This window comes from Haplochromis burtoni, unplaced genomic scaffold, assembly GCF_018398535.1.
Source record: "Haplochromis burtoni strain Fernald_Lab_line unplaced genomic scaffold, NCSU_Asbu1 Contig_23, whole genome shotgun sequence".
NCBI lineage: Eukaryota > Metazoa > Chordata > Actinopteri > Cichliformes > Cichlidae > Haplochromis > Haplochromis burtoni.
The window spans coordinates 1916845-1931270 of NW_024582384.1; the positions used below are offsets into that span (position 1 = coordinate 1916845).

The 14426-nt window shown below is 39.9% G+C and overlaps 1 protein-coding gene across 6 annotated transcripts in view; it reads right to left on the minus strand.

The window, feature by feature from the left end:
• Nucleotides 1–14426, minus strand: part of garnl3 (GTPase activating Rap/RanGAP domain like 3) — a 78499-nt gene that overhangs the window by 32616 nt on the left and 31457 nt on the right. For all 6 annotated transcript variants that reach the window (XM_014332079.2, XM_005917229.3, XM_005917231.3 and 3 more), the window contains one exon: nucleotides 1733–1807. In XM_014332079.2, coding sequence (XP_014187565.1) covers nucleotides 1733–1807 — 75 coding nt within the window. The remainder of the gene's footprint in view (nucleotides 1–1732; nucleotides 1808–14426) is intronic.

Consider the following 14426-nt stretch of genomic DNA (forward strand, 5'->3'; position numbering starts at 1 on the left):
ACAAACATATGCCACAATGTTATAATGATAGTCACAGCTTGAGTCACAGCAGTCTTCATTGTGGAAAACTGTTACACAATAAAACAGTACTGATTATATTACAGGGCAGGAAATCAGATACAGCAAAAGCAAGCTATAATGTAACTGTTTATTACTTGTATCATGGCTCGCAATTTAAAAATGTGGGAGGACTAAGGTTTGAGATTAAGAGAACCTTTGTCTTTGCGGATTGCATCACATCCTAAATAATACCAAAATGTTGGACAAAATCGAGGCAGTGAATCATAATAGGGCGGCCCCATGATAGAGATGCATTGTTGCTGCATTCTTGGAAATTGACTTAAAAAGGAAACAAAGATCAGCAAATGCAGGAGCTACTGTATTCGCAGTACTGGTCAGCGTTTTTTCTGCTCACTCAAGTTATCTCTTGTCATACATACAGCTGACAGAGGACAAATGCCATAGCCACAAATAATTTTATGTACATGTGCATGTATTTCTTCACATAAAAATCTTCCTGATGTTTCCACAACAAATGTTTCACAATTAAAGCCTTAATAAGAAATGGGATGGCTTAGTATAAAAGGAATTTAATTAAACACAGATAAAAAGAAATGTTGAGGCTGTGTAAACAGGATAAAGCACTAACTCAAAAGGGACTAAAATATGACTATAGTTGTCAAAAAAAGGAATGACGTATATGATCAGTTTAAGCAGGTGAGGTAAATAAAGACCTGCCACAAGCGAAAAAAAATGTTTAAATTTCATCTTTTTTTCCCCACAAAAAAACCCACTAGACAGACGAGATAAAAAATAATTTTGAAATCCCTGTACCCTCTGAAGGTAGCCTGCAGCTAACGGCAGCTTCAAAGTTGGAACGTTTGCTTGCTGTGCTCGAGCTGACATTGCAAATCAATCATCACATCAATATGACAGCTCTGACCAATTTGTCAGTTTGTTTTCATGGGCTCTCTGGCACAAAATAAGGTTTATGATAAATGTGGCAATTCTACTTCCTCAGGGGAGAAAAAAAGTGTTTGCTGTGCTCTGGCACCGCACTAACCCCTGTGCATATCACTATAAAATAATGGTGTGTCCACCAGGAGTGTGTAGATTGCTTGATGTGAACAATTTCAGCAGCTACAGAAAGCAAACTGGCCTGCATTTAACAAGAAAAAAAACCCAACTATGGGAGAAAAGCCAGAATTTATGAAACAGGCCTGTTTAATCATCCGTTATTCATCTTGTGACCCCTTAGATATATCTTTTTGACCTAATGGATGAGTCATAAACCCAAATTTGGGAACCACATGAAGAAGCAATTCGTAGCGGCAGCTACATGAGTCATGTTAAAGGGATACTTATTGTCCTCTCTGCTGAGCATTAGATAAGAAAATCAATACCACCTTTATATAACATCGTAATTAGGAGTTTTAGAGGACCTGGAAGGTATTTTTTGTAACTTTGGACAGAACCAGGAAATCAGTTTTCCCATACTTCCAGTCTTTATATTACTCTACTCTAGCCACCTCTTAAATTAGCTTTAATACTATTTAGTGAAAGAATGGCAAATGAAAAAGAGCTTAAAATATTATTTTATGAAATTTTCTGTCACCTTCAATCAGCTTGAGTTAAAACAGGCCCTCAAAACAATTACGGATCCAAAAATCAGCACAAGAAAACCTTGAGAGCCAGACTGAGACAAGAGGCTTGTGTGTGATATAGTGCGCACCTCGTCTGAGGAGCCATTCTCCACCCTGAAGCGTCCCGCCCTCTGAATGGCCCCATCTGCATCACTGGATATCAGCTGAGAGGAAGACAGAGACAGACATAGTGAGAGGGAGACATGGTCAAAATTAGACACCTGATAAACAGTGACTTGTGGCAGACAGTAATAAACCGACTATAAATACACCAGAGCCCGCTGCACTCACAGAAAAAAGAGGAACCGTGGTGAAACATCACCTCCATGTGACAACAGCAGCATTAGCAACCCCTTTCCATGAATATGTTACCAACTAACCCTCTTCACCCTTATTCACTCAAGTCTCCCTTCACTTTAGAAACAGTTTTTAACTTTTAAACTTTTCTCCTAATTTTCCTCAGGCACCCTCTACTTATCACCACAATTATCTGTCTCATGCTGACTCACCTCTTACTACTGCAGCACTAGAGAGGAGACATCATGAGATGAAATGGGAAAGTTAATAGTGCGGAGACTGAGTGAAACAAGAGAAGACAAAGCCTGAGAGCAGCTCAGCTATCCTGTCTAACTGTGTACAGCTTCCAAAACCGGTCCCATATTTGGGCAAATTTTGATGCTTAGTCACTCTCTTGCAAAGAGTTGCAGCTGATTTTTGCGCAATGTCAGTGATTCCAAATATGACCTAGAATCATCATCACGTCACCATTTCAATTTAAGCATTTCAGACCTGAGGTGTAGTTATAGTTTTCTAGCTTGCTAATTCACATTTCACAGCACTATGTGCACTCCTGTAAACAGCCCATGATTCTGTAACTTGTAGAACCACCTTTAGCAGCAATAACTTAACAGTTTCTCACATCGCTTTGGAGGAATTTTGTCCCACTCTTCTACACAACATTGCATCAGTTTATTGAGGTTTTTCAGGCAACCATTCACCGCACGCTTAAGATCCCAACATCACATTTCATTTGGGTGGAGGAATAACAACCCAAATAATGACCTCTCCACCGCTGTGCTTGGCAGTTAGTGTGAGGTGTTTGTGGTGATATGCAGAAGTGTTGTGGTTCGTTCAGACGTACCATTGTGAACATGAGCTGTGCTGGATTTAGAGAGAAGAGGCTTCTTTCTAGCAACCTTTCTAAGCAGAACATACTAGTTCAGTCTTTTTCTAACTGAACTGTCATGAACTTTATCATTTAACATGCTAACTGAGTCTGAGATGTAGCTCTCCAGGTTTTTTGTAGTTTCTCTGTGCATTGCACAGGCTGATCTTGGGAGAATTTTCTGGGATGTCTTCTCCTTGGAAGATTATTGCACTGTGACAACACACATCTGAATGCTGCCACCAAATTTTTCGCTTTAATACAAGTGCTTAGGCCCTCCTAACTCCCTTGAACGCAGCACAGATGTGTAGGTTTTTCAGACGACTATAGCAGTAGACAGTAATTTGAGTCTTTTAAAGCATTTATAATGAGTCCATGAGTCTAGCAGGAAAGATGAATGGCCTGCGCAGGTCAAACAACAGTCAAATTGAACATTTCCACTAATCTCGATTAAACTAAGTCATTAAGCAATTGCTACTACACATCAAACTACACAAAATACACACTGAAAAATCCTTCACAATATCTTAAAGTAATATGGTGTTAATATAAGCCCATTACACTTGGCTTGCAGAATTGTTTTTGTTTGCAAATGTGTGTATGTGTCTTTCTATGATTATCTTTTATAAATGTGTATAAACAAATGCTGTGAAGTTATTTTTATAAAAGATCAAGAATATCAATAAGATCAATGATATATAAAGAAAAATAGTCAGTTTTGCTGTTTTTTGACTACTTTCTTCTTGTCCGTGTGGACACATGTAAAACTCCTTTCAGTCTATTACTCTTCACCTCCTCATTCCTCTTTTAAACCCCCATTTCCATCATGGTAACTGATGCTCTGTTACCAGGCAACACATCAGAGACTCTTTCCTCCCATACTGCACTTCCTTTGCCCTTTGCCCTTTGATCCTGTTGACTGCTGTGCTTTATTTTACTGTCCTCGTCAACAGAGGTCTCTGATCTGCCAATACATTAAAAAAAAAAAGACAGATCTGGCGTGGATGTGTATTCCTGCATGTGTTGTGATACATCCAGATGGCTAGAAATGGTTTGGAGAAGCCAAGCAAAAAGACGATGACAAGCTAGGTCCTGAGAGGTAAGGAGCAAATACAGAAAACTAATAAACAGCATCCAGTGTCGCTGACCTACAAAGTTAAAGAGTTCACAACTAATACATAAAGCAGGAGGAAAGCAAGTGTAACAATCACCTATACACAACAAGACCATGGTCAAAAGCAGAATAAGACTATAAAGCAGGACTGTGCACTCGTTACCTCAGATAAAGCTCAAAGTAGAATGTGATGCTGTAAGGGGTTATGAACAATGATAAACTAATAACCAACACAATATTCTGAGTGGCTGCCAAAGCCTGTGCAAAACCTGGACAAGGCACAATGCTGATCTGTATGAAGAGTGGGTGGTGTGCCCCACTTCAACAGCTCATTAGATCATGACGGCCAGTGCAATGATGAACAAGAGTGATGAGAGAGCATTTATCATGGAGAGAGAGAGACAGAGGGTTCAAGTCCACTCAAAACATTCCTGTGGGTAAGTGAGGATAAAAGGCAAGAGCTTTGCATCCTAAATAAAATCATTAATAACTGTCACTCTGACTTTATTGTTCACACTAAATTAAATCTGATATGGAGTACTGTAGCTGGGGTTTTGGTGCAAAGCTCTTAAATTAAATTTTGCAACTGGCTCTACATTGGGTTGGGTTGAAAATAGGCATTCGCATTGTAACAAGGCTAGTAAGGAAATTGTGGGTTTTATTTATATGCCATCCTCAGAGTTTTTGCCTATCGAGCATAGAAGCCACTCTTCTGTATCTGTTACTTTGTGACATTAACTGTAAATTCACGTGTTTTGTGCATTGTATGCTGCAAAAGTCATTCGTGATAAAGGATGTCTTCATCTTTTTGGGCTTTCTTCAAATAACTGACTAATCTAAGTTTAATCTGAGCTGATTTAATAATAAACTTTATAAATGCTTCTGTAAGTGAGACCCTTGTATCCTTTGGTTTCAGTGATTGCTTATCCAAGTGGTATGCAAAACAATTTTAAAAATGCTGTTCTGACATGGTATGTGTACACAGTGGGGATGCCAACAGAATAAGTGAGGCAATCAGTGTTTGCTAAAAACAGACATCATGTTTGCATCCATCGTGTAACGTCATGCCATCTTTTGGCCATACTTGACTATTGTCTCTGGAACCTAGCTTGACTACAAGCCTTTCACTCTGCTGTGTAGGTCATTTTCCTGGGCGCTGCTAGCAAGAGCAGAAGTCTTGCAAACTGAAACAAGGGAAGCAGTATTTTGGCTCTTTTTTGTGAGCACATCAAGGATTTACCTGTGATCCTTAATGGAGGATTGTTAAGAGACTAACCACAGACAATTTTGTGAGTTGTACCTCCCTCAGCTTCCACTGTTCAGAGATCAGTTATGATACTGCATTCAGTACTATCTATAACTGTGTAGATGTATATGGAAACTCTAAACTGAGGTAGCTGTAACAAGAAAGCAATGAGAAAATGACACTATGATTAATATCTGAACGGAAACATCTGCTGTGTGGATTTAGGATGTTTTGCGAAGCAGTTTTTAACAACTCCTTTCGCATGCTTGGAAGCACCAGCATCATGACTCAGGTGATGGAGAGTAGGCTCCATATGTGAAGTCTACAAAAAGCATCTTCAGATTAAGCTCAACCGGAAAACAACAAGCGTCCCTGGCTAATATCTAGCTAGCTATTTACAACGCTTGCTAAAACACAATTTTAAAATCACAGTCACCCTAACCCTTAAGTGAAATAAATCTCAAACCAGTAAAAGCTATACGATCTTTTATTAAGGGCTCTGTCTGCAGGTGCTGGCAGTTGAACCAATTTAGCTCAACTGCAAGGTCATGATGAAAGATGCTAGTAAATTCTGATAACCACCACAGAAAGCAAACAGTTAACCTTGCATGAGTGGAAAATTAGTCCGTCTGTTTGCTGTAACTCAAAGAACTGAGACACCTTAAGTGTCAGACTCATTGCAAAAGAAATGGGAGACCTGTAAGTGTTATGTGCATTTATGCAGACTATACTGTAGGCTTGTTGAATTTGATTAAATTGGTGATTCAAAAAAGAATTCTAACAACATATTTGCAACATTTTTCTTATTAATATGACAGTGATTTCACTCCCCCCTAATGTGCACACAAGTACAGCACTATAGCTGCATTTACTTCCTTAGGTAAAGTGTATATAATGGCATATTAAAATCAATACAGACCAAAGCATGTTTACTGCAGGTCTGAAGCTCTTCTTTGCAATAACTCATTTTGTTATAGAATAAACTGATGAAAATAAGATGCTCTCTCTTTTTATATGCATATTAAAAGGCATCAAAATTCCCTGCACATTTTCGCATGCCGGGGTATGGACCTGTACGTGCCCATGTTTATGGGTGAATGAATGAGCATTGCGACTCTGTTAACATCTGTATTTTGTATTCGAGTGCTGAAAATGGAAAGTAAATGTCGAAGCTGTAGGCCACCATCTTCCTCTATTTTTCGTGCCTCCTGCAACATTAACTGTCCAATCGCAAGATAATGGAGGGGAAACCAATGTAGCGTTCATACAGAGCAATGCACTACCTCCCTGGTGGATGTGTTTGTGTGTGTGGCTGGATGTGAAGAAAAAAGGAGAGAGACATTCAGTATTAATTGTGTTTTTAGGTAAGTGTTTGTGCTGCAGTGTGTGAATAGGCTTTCAGTTGTTATGGGGTGAAAGAAAGAAAAATGTCAGAAGAAAAGAGAGATTAAGCTCTCTGGGGAGTCTGTGTGTGTGTTTTTGTGTGTTTCTGTGTGTGTCTATGTATTGTGTAGCCACTGCTTTTAAATCATGGAACAGAAGAGTGGCAAAGAAGAAAAAGCTGCATTCCAACGATACCCGGTGGGCTGGAGGAGGCAAAATGAGGGGCAACAGGGGAAAAGGGGGAGCCTGTTATGCTTCTACGCTTTAACAAACAACTCATAAAACACCTCGACACTGCTGGGAACAATACTGGAGACACAGGACCAAACCTATATACGGTGGGGGAAGTAATTATTTGATTCCCTGCTGAATTCCAAAGAAATGAACAGTCTTTAATTTTGATGGAAATTTTATTTTAATCGAGGCCGAATACCAATCCAAAATGCAAAAAACAAAAACCACATTACATAAGAGTTAACAAAATTGATTTGCAAGTCAGTAACTGTATATAAAATTATAACTGTATATGTAAATAAGTATTGGATGACCAAGTAAAACATGACTTAATACTTGGCGGAGAAACCCTTGTTGGCGAGCACAACGATAAGACGTTTTTTGTAGCTGGTCACCAGGTTTGCAGACATCATCAGGAGGACCCACTCGTCTTTACAGAGGCTGCAGCTTGGCAACTTGAAGCTTCTGCTCCCTCCACAGATTTCTTACAGAACTGAGGTCTGGAGACCGACTAGGCAACTCCATGACCTTAATATGCTTCTTTGTTGCCTTGGTGGTATGTTTTTGGACACTGTCACACTGGAAGACCCATCCATGACCCATCTTCAGTGTCTGGCTGAGGGAAGGAGGTTCTGATCCAAGATTTCACAGTACATAGCATTTCTCCTCCTCCAACCACGGTAGGTTGATTTAATGCCTGAGAGCTTCATTTTGGTTTCATGTGACCACAGTGCTTTCTCCCAAGCCTTCTCTGAATCATTTAGATGTTCACTGGCAAACTTAAGGCAAGCCTCTATATGTGCCTTCTTGAGTAGGAGGATGTTGCAGGCACTGCAAGATATCAGTCCATTACAGTGTAGTGTGGTCACAATGGTCTTATTTGTGACTGTGGTCCCAACTGCCTTCAGATCATTAACAAGCTCCTCCGTTGTAGTTATGGACTGATCAATCACCTTCATCATGATCATCCTAATCCCAAAAGGAAGATCTTTCATTGAGCTCCAAATCGAAGGCGATTGATCATTTTATACTTCTTTCATTTCTGAATAATCGGGGCCAACTTAGATCAAATGCTTATTTTACTCAATGACAGGCGAATCAGTTTATAACTTTTACTCAATGTGTTTTTTCTCTCCAACAAAATGAAACTACCATAAAAATTAGAGACTGTTGATTTCTTTTAAAGTGACCAAACTTACTAATTCAACAAGGGATCAAATGATTATTTTCCCCACTACATAGAAGGGAAAAAACATTAGAAGCCAAGAGAGGTGCATAATGACAACACAAAGTTGAGCGGTGAAAGAATAATGGATATCTCCACAATTTTTAATCTCATGAATTTAAGAGGCTTTGGAGGCTTTATGGATGAAGCACACTCACACTCCCTCTTACAGACACACTTAAACAGCTCACATTTTAGGGCACGACTTGAGCATTTCACACGTACACAATCGAGCTCGTACCGGAGCCTCTGATTTCCCCCGAGGCCCACGGGACAAAAAAGAGATGCAGTGCAGAGAGACATGTGTGGGGGTTGGTAAATCAATACTTTTGTGACTGCTGATAGATAATTGATCTCATCAGCGGGCCTGTTCATGCACACCCACAACCCTCCAGGAAAGCAGGAAACACAGAGGCGTAGTTCAGTAGAGCAGGAGAGGATGTGAAAGAGGGCGAGGAGGGAATGGCACGGGGAGGGACAAAAAGGAGAGAGGCAGGTGCACACTCAGTGAGAAGATATAAAAAAGACACTGAAAGAATTAAGATGGAGATTAGGAGTGGGAAAAGAGAGAAGCAGAAACTGCTAAAGAAAAGGACTAAGCGAAAAAACGGGAAGATTAAACAGAGTTCCTTGATTAAAAATAAGTCACTGAATGGGAAGAAGTTGTCAAAAGAATCATGGAAATTCAGTCTCTTCTTTTCACCTTCCTCTTGGTCTACGGTAATAAAACTCTTCATTGTGTTTTTTATTCAGATGAATTACAGATGCACAGTGGAAGGAGTTGAAGCACTATTAATTGCTCCCATATAATAAGTTATGTAACTTAAAATTGAAGCACTTCATTAGCTTGGATCAGCATAAAACCCTCCTTCTTCAATCAGACCAAATTCAGTCAGGAAATGCAAACTGAAGCTCACAAAAAAAAAATCAGCTGTACAAGCTGTTAGTCTGCAAAAGAAGCAAAATAATGTGGTACTGATATGACATTGAGCAAACTAAACTCTGCCATGCAATATTCCTGAAAGCTCTTAAGAAGGTGCCGATCTTCTAAAAAACACTGCTGGTAGTCTGATTCCTCTGACAGATATCCATTTTGTTCTTTTTTGTAATTATTGGCACACAGGATTAAGCTATAAGAGGCTACATAGAATTGTTAGCAGGAGCATTTTATTTTTATTTTCACTTTTTATGAAACATGAACGGGGTGCAGGGCAAAAGACACACTGTGAAGCCAGATTTTAGTAATAACTACATGCAAAGCAGTGTATAAACATATGGAGAGAATAACTTTTCAGTACATTATGGGAACTCTCCAGCAGCTTACACCTATTGGAGCATAGCTAAGGAAGGGTTCAGGGTCACCCGATCCATCTCGGACTATAAGCTTTATCAAAAAGTAAAAGCTTTAAGACTAATCTTTTACTTTTAAATATCCTAGGAACCATGAGTGTTGGTAACTGTTTGTCTCCCCCCTTATTTATGCGCCCCTCTCTTCTCCTGTGGTGCTGACTCAGGTGACTCAGCACAGAATACAAAAGCTGGGAGAACAACAGGCAGCCCCAGTGAGCCATTTTCAATGTTGTGAGTGACAGTGAGTGGCTGTGTGCAAAGGAAAATGTTTTGCTTTCTTTGGAATTTTATTTTGGGGTTTTCGATAGATGTAGTGGCTTCACCTGGAGCCTATCCCATCTATCATGGGGTGAGAGGCAGCTTATACCCTAGATGGGTCACCAGTCTATTGCAGTGATATGACTTGTTGTGAACTTGCCTTATTTGACTATTTTCAACCGGATACTTTTAAGGTTTCCTCCCCTCATCCCGTGGCCATTCTGCAAAATGTAGCGATCAGTGATAGTTGTGATTTATTCAGTAAATATAAGCTAAACAAAAAAGGAAAAAAAACAGCACCCACCCACCTCTGCTCATTACTGACTTTTTAACTATTTCTATAACATGAATACCAGTAACATAACAGTCAAAGGTGTGGATGAGTCACTTTGAGTCTGTACTCACGACCCAAATATCAGTCACACCTATCAAATTCAAATTCAGATCAGATATCGGTCCAATCCTGACTCAACACGACAAAAGGATAATCTGTGCAGCAAATCCATTTAATTCAAATCTGTGTTGTTCTAAGTTTACTACACTATGGGTCACCAGCAGTGCATTGATTTGGAAAGAAGGGAAAAAAAGGATCAGCACAACCACCCACGACATCAGGCTTCTTAGCGTGTCTTCAATAATTTGCATAACACAACACAACTGTGCTGGAACATTTAAAAAAAAAGGCAATTTGTGGCTGTTTGATCTTTTCTCAACTTTCTGCAAAGAGCCCACAATTCAATTTAGCAATGCAACAAGTCACCCCTTTTAAAATGATTACAACTCGAGACGACCGAAGCCTGAAACACGTACGTGTGATTCTGGCTTAATGGATAAACACTTCAGTGTCTGCGTCACAAAAGCAAAACTACACACAGCATACATCTATTTGCTTTTATCTTAATTGCCACTTGTGGCCAAAGTGTCTTCTGCTCGGCCGAATTTATGCAGTTAATAAGCAGACGAACAGACGCGTCGCAAACAGTGTGATACACGCTGAGAGTGGGAATAAATGCAGTGTGACAGTGCAGTCAAAAGCCTCTGAGGCAATGACAGTAACACTGGTAGGCAGGTGGGAGCGGAGCCGTCTGCTCACCAGTCGCTGTGCAAGACTGACAGCTAACCTCTCAGCACACACACCAGTAGTGCCAGTCTCATTTAATGTTGTGCACTGCGGCACATCAAATAGCACGAAGCTAAGGCAAATACAATGTCCGCACACAGAAAAAATTACCATGAGAATGTGTGTCTGAAGGGTTTTATCCTATTCTTTTTTCCATTTGGCTCACCAGAGACTGCCAGCACCCACCTCACTGTCACCAACTCCATCACTCAGCCCCAAAGACAATTCAGTTCACTGGAAAAACAAAATTCCATGCTTTCCGAGCTGTTGTGTCAGGATGAAACAATGCACAATTAAGTTTTTTAAAGTGGACGGTGGCGTTGTTGCAGAATGAAATGACAAGATAGGGTGGGCGTCGCTTTTGTGACTGTGTTGTGTGTCCCCGTCTATGAACAATGGTGACAGGATTTCTTGCTCAGTTGTGTGGATGAGCACTTAAAAATATAGATTTGTGCCTGTGTGCTGGTTATGAGTTCAGCAATCCAATATTTCTACTCATTTCTACTCATCCGGACTCTTAAAGCTAGACTGTGCTGATCTATAGATCTGATCTGCTGAATTCAGTTCCATATTTCATCTGTTCACTACAGTGCGAGGAGGAGAGCTAACATTTGGAGCCCATCAGCTTTTCTTTGTGTGGTTTTTGACTTTAATGCAAACTGGCCGTGCCTTGTTTGCTTTAACTCTCGTTCTAAGTTGTTTTGTTGCAGCTAACATATATTGACTTAATATCACTTACAGTGCTATGAAAATGTATTTGCCACATTCCTAATTTCTATTTTTTTTTTAAAATATTTGTTAAACTTAAATGTTTCAGATCATCAAACAAATTTAAGACAAGACAAGATTATTAAGGGAAAAAAGCAATTAGAGAAAAAGTAATTGCCCCCATGTTAAATCATGGGTTAACCATCATTGGCCGTTATTTTAGCCGTGATTTTTGGAAAGCTGGGTTCACAGAGACATCAATGGGAGAGTTCCAAGGAAAACATTCGGTGGAAAGCTCGAAGGTTTGCTTCCCGTTACATATGGAGTAAAAGTAACACAGGATTTCAGTCAGTCAAACATGGCGGTGGTAGTGTGATGGCCTGGGCTGGTTTGCTGCTTCAGGACCTGGACAACTAACAGAAAATTCTCAAGGAGAATATCTAACCATCAGTTCATGGCCTGAAACTCAAACTCACATGGGTTATTCAGCAGGACAATAGTCTGAAACACACCAACAAGTCCACCTCTGAATGGCTAAAAAACAAAACAAAACCCAAAATGAAGTTTTTGGAGTTTTGGAGTTTTGGAGTCAGTTATTATTAATGCTTGAAAAGCCTTAAATGTGTCTGAAATAAAACAACTCTGCAAAGAAGAATGGGTCAAAATTCCTCCACAGCGATGTAAAGACTGATTACCAGTTATCACAATTGCTGAAATTGTCATTTTTGCTCCCAAAACCCAATCAGGGTTTAGAAGGCAATTATTGTTTCACACTAAACCAAGTAGGTTTGGATAGTTTTTTTTTCCTTTGATAAATGAAATCATTTAAAAATAGCATTTTTTAAAATTTACTCGTATTATCAGGTTAAGATTTGTTTCAGATCATCACCTGAAAGTGTGTAAAATATGTCAAAACCCCAATAAAAAAATCAGGAAGGGAGCAAAAACCTTTTCACACACTGCAACATCACAACTCTTGTCAGGTTTATTCCACACTGCATGTGATGCATGTCGGTGTGAGGCGGTGCACACACAGTGAAACTGAACTCATCAACCATGGTAACAGTAAACATGCACAGGAAATAAGAAAAAACAAACAAGGACCCCGTTTAATATGATGCTGATGTCCACCTTTAACAGCAGAGCACTCTAGTGACTCTTCAGTGTTTTCACCATCAAATGATTTTAACAGTACAAAGTCTCTTATAATGCAAGCAGGCTGAAATGAAACTGGATCCTATACATATCTCTATAGTGTCTTAGTTGTGTGTGGACAAGAGTGAATCATATCATACATTGTAGGGAGCCCTGCTACCACTGCTTCCATGATGCCAAAAATAAAACAGACAGGGTGAGTCATGGCTCTGCTTATGCTGGTCTCTCTTATTAGGGAGTCCCTGCTTTGAATCAATATCTTCTAGTTGTGACATTTGAAAACATGTTCTTTAGTACTAAAAGAACTAAAATAAACCACCATCAAATCCGTGCCCCAAAAAGGAAGAATACGAAGAGTGAAGCCACTGGAGCCTATCCCAGCTGTCATAGGGGGAGAGGCAGGGTACACCTTGGACAGGTCACCAGTCTGTTGCAGGGCTAACACTAAGATACAGACAACTATCCTTACTCATATTCACACCTATGGACAATGTAGAATCATCACTTAACCCAACCCCGCTAACTGCACTGTACCCGGAGAGAACCCACGCAAACTCCACACAGAGTAATGATGCATATAGTGTAGTCACGTTTCCTTATGCAGCAAATGGTGAGATAATCGATAATTATGTTGAGTATATTCCTTCTCCATGCATGTGGGGTTTAGGGCCCATTCAAGCCAGTGTATTGAGAGTCTTATCAAAACTACGAATGCAGAAAAGTACCATTAGATTTTGATCCACCATTTGGAAAAAATGTAACTGGCAACAGCTTTGTTTTATCAATATGATAATGATCACAAACACACTGCCAATCCAGTAAAAACATATCTGAATAGAAAAACACAAAATGGAACACTATCTGTCATGGATTGGCTTCCCTAGATCCTGGACTTCAACATTGCTGAAGCAGTGTGGGATCATCTTGACAGAGAACACAGCAAAAACACAGCAACTCCCCAAACAAAGCTTTTTTATGCCTTAACTTCATCCTTCTTGTGCGTCATTGCAAGTGAGCCCCAAACTTAGTCTCTGCAGAAAGCTTTGACCTGAACGTTGTCATCTCTGCTGGACACTACTCTGCCCACATTAACATCACACCACCACAGGCGCCACAGGTGAAGCCACAGCATCACCATCACAGAGTGCTTGCAGCTCTGACAGCCCAGCAGACGTGCACTGAAGCATCTCAAAGATAGACATAAAATATGAGTTACATCATTTTAACAATCACACACATGACTGGTAATTATGTGACTTTTAGGACAATTGAATAATTCTTTGAAGGAAATGTCAGGACCTAATAACCTTCCAACACCACACTAGGGACACAAACAGACACAGAGCACATCGATTCAATGCTGTCAACACAAAGAGCTGTTTGTTGGCTAAAAGGCAACATAACCTGAATTACCACAGACTCGTTCCCGACCTTTGCACAAGCCTCCCCCAGAGACATACAGCCTTAAGCAGCATGAGTGCCAGACTTGACAAAAACACTTTCTGCTGTATGTTCACACACACGCAATTATATTTCTTCTCCCACAGAAAGGCAAGAGCTTAATTTCACTACGGAATTGAGGCGCAAAAATATACCACAGGTAATGTAGTAATGTGGTTATACTCCCTGAGGTCCTTTGTGAATATAAAGGTGGTTTATCAAGCCCTGTATTTAATTTCCTTCTGCCCACTTCCTCGTTTCTTAACCATGCCATTTTGCCTTTTATCACACCTGAAATTGCCATGTGTTAATAACCGAATCATCCTGGATGAAATAATTATTTTGAAGTTTTATGTGAATTTGTTTGAGCACCAATAATTAGTTG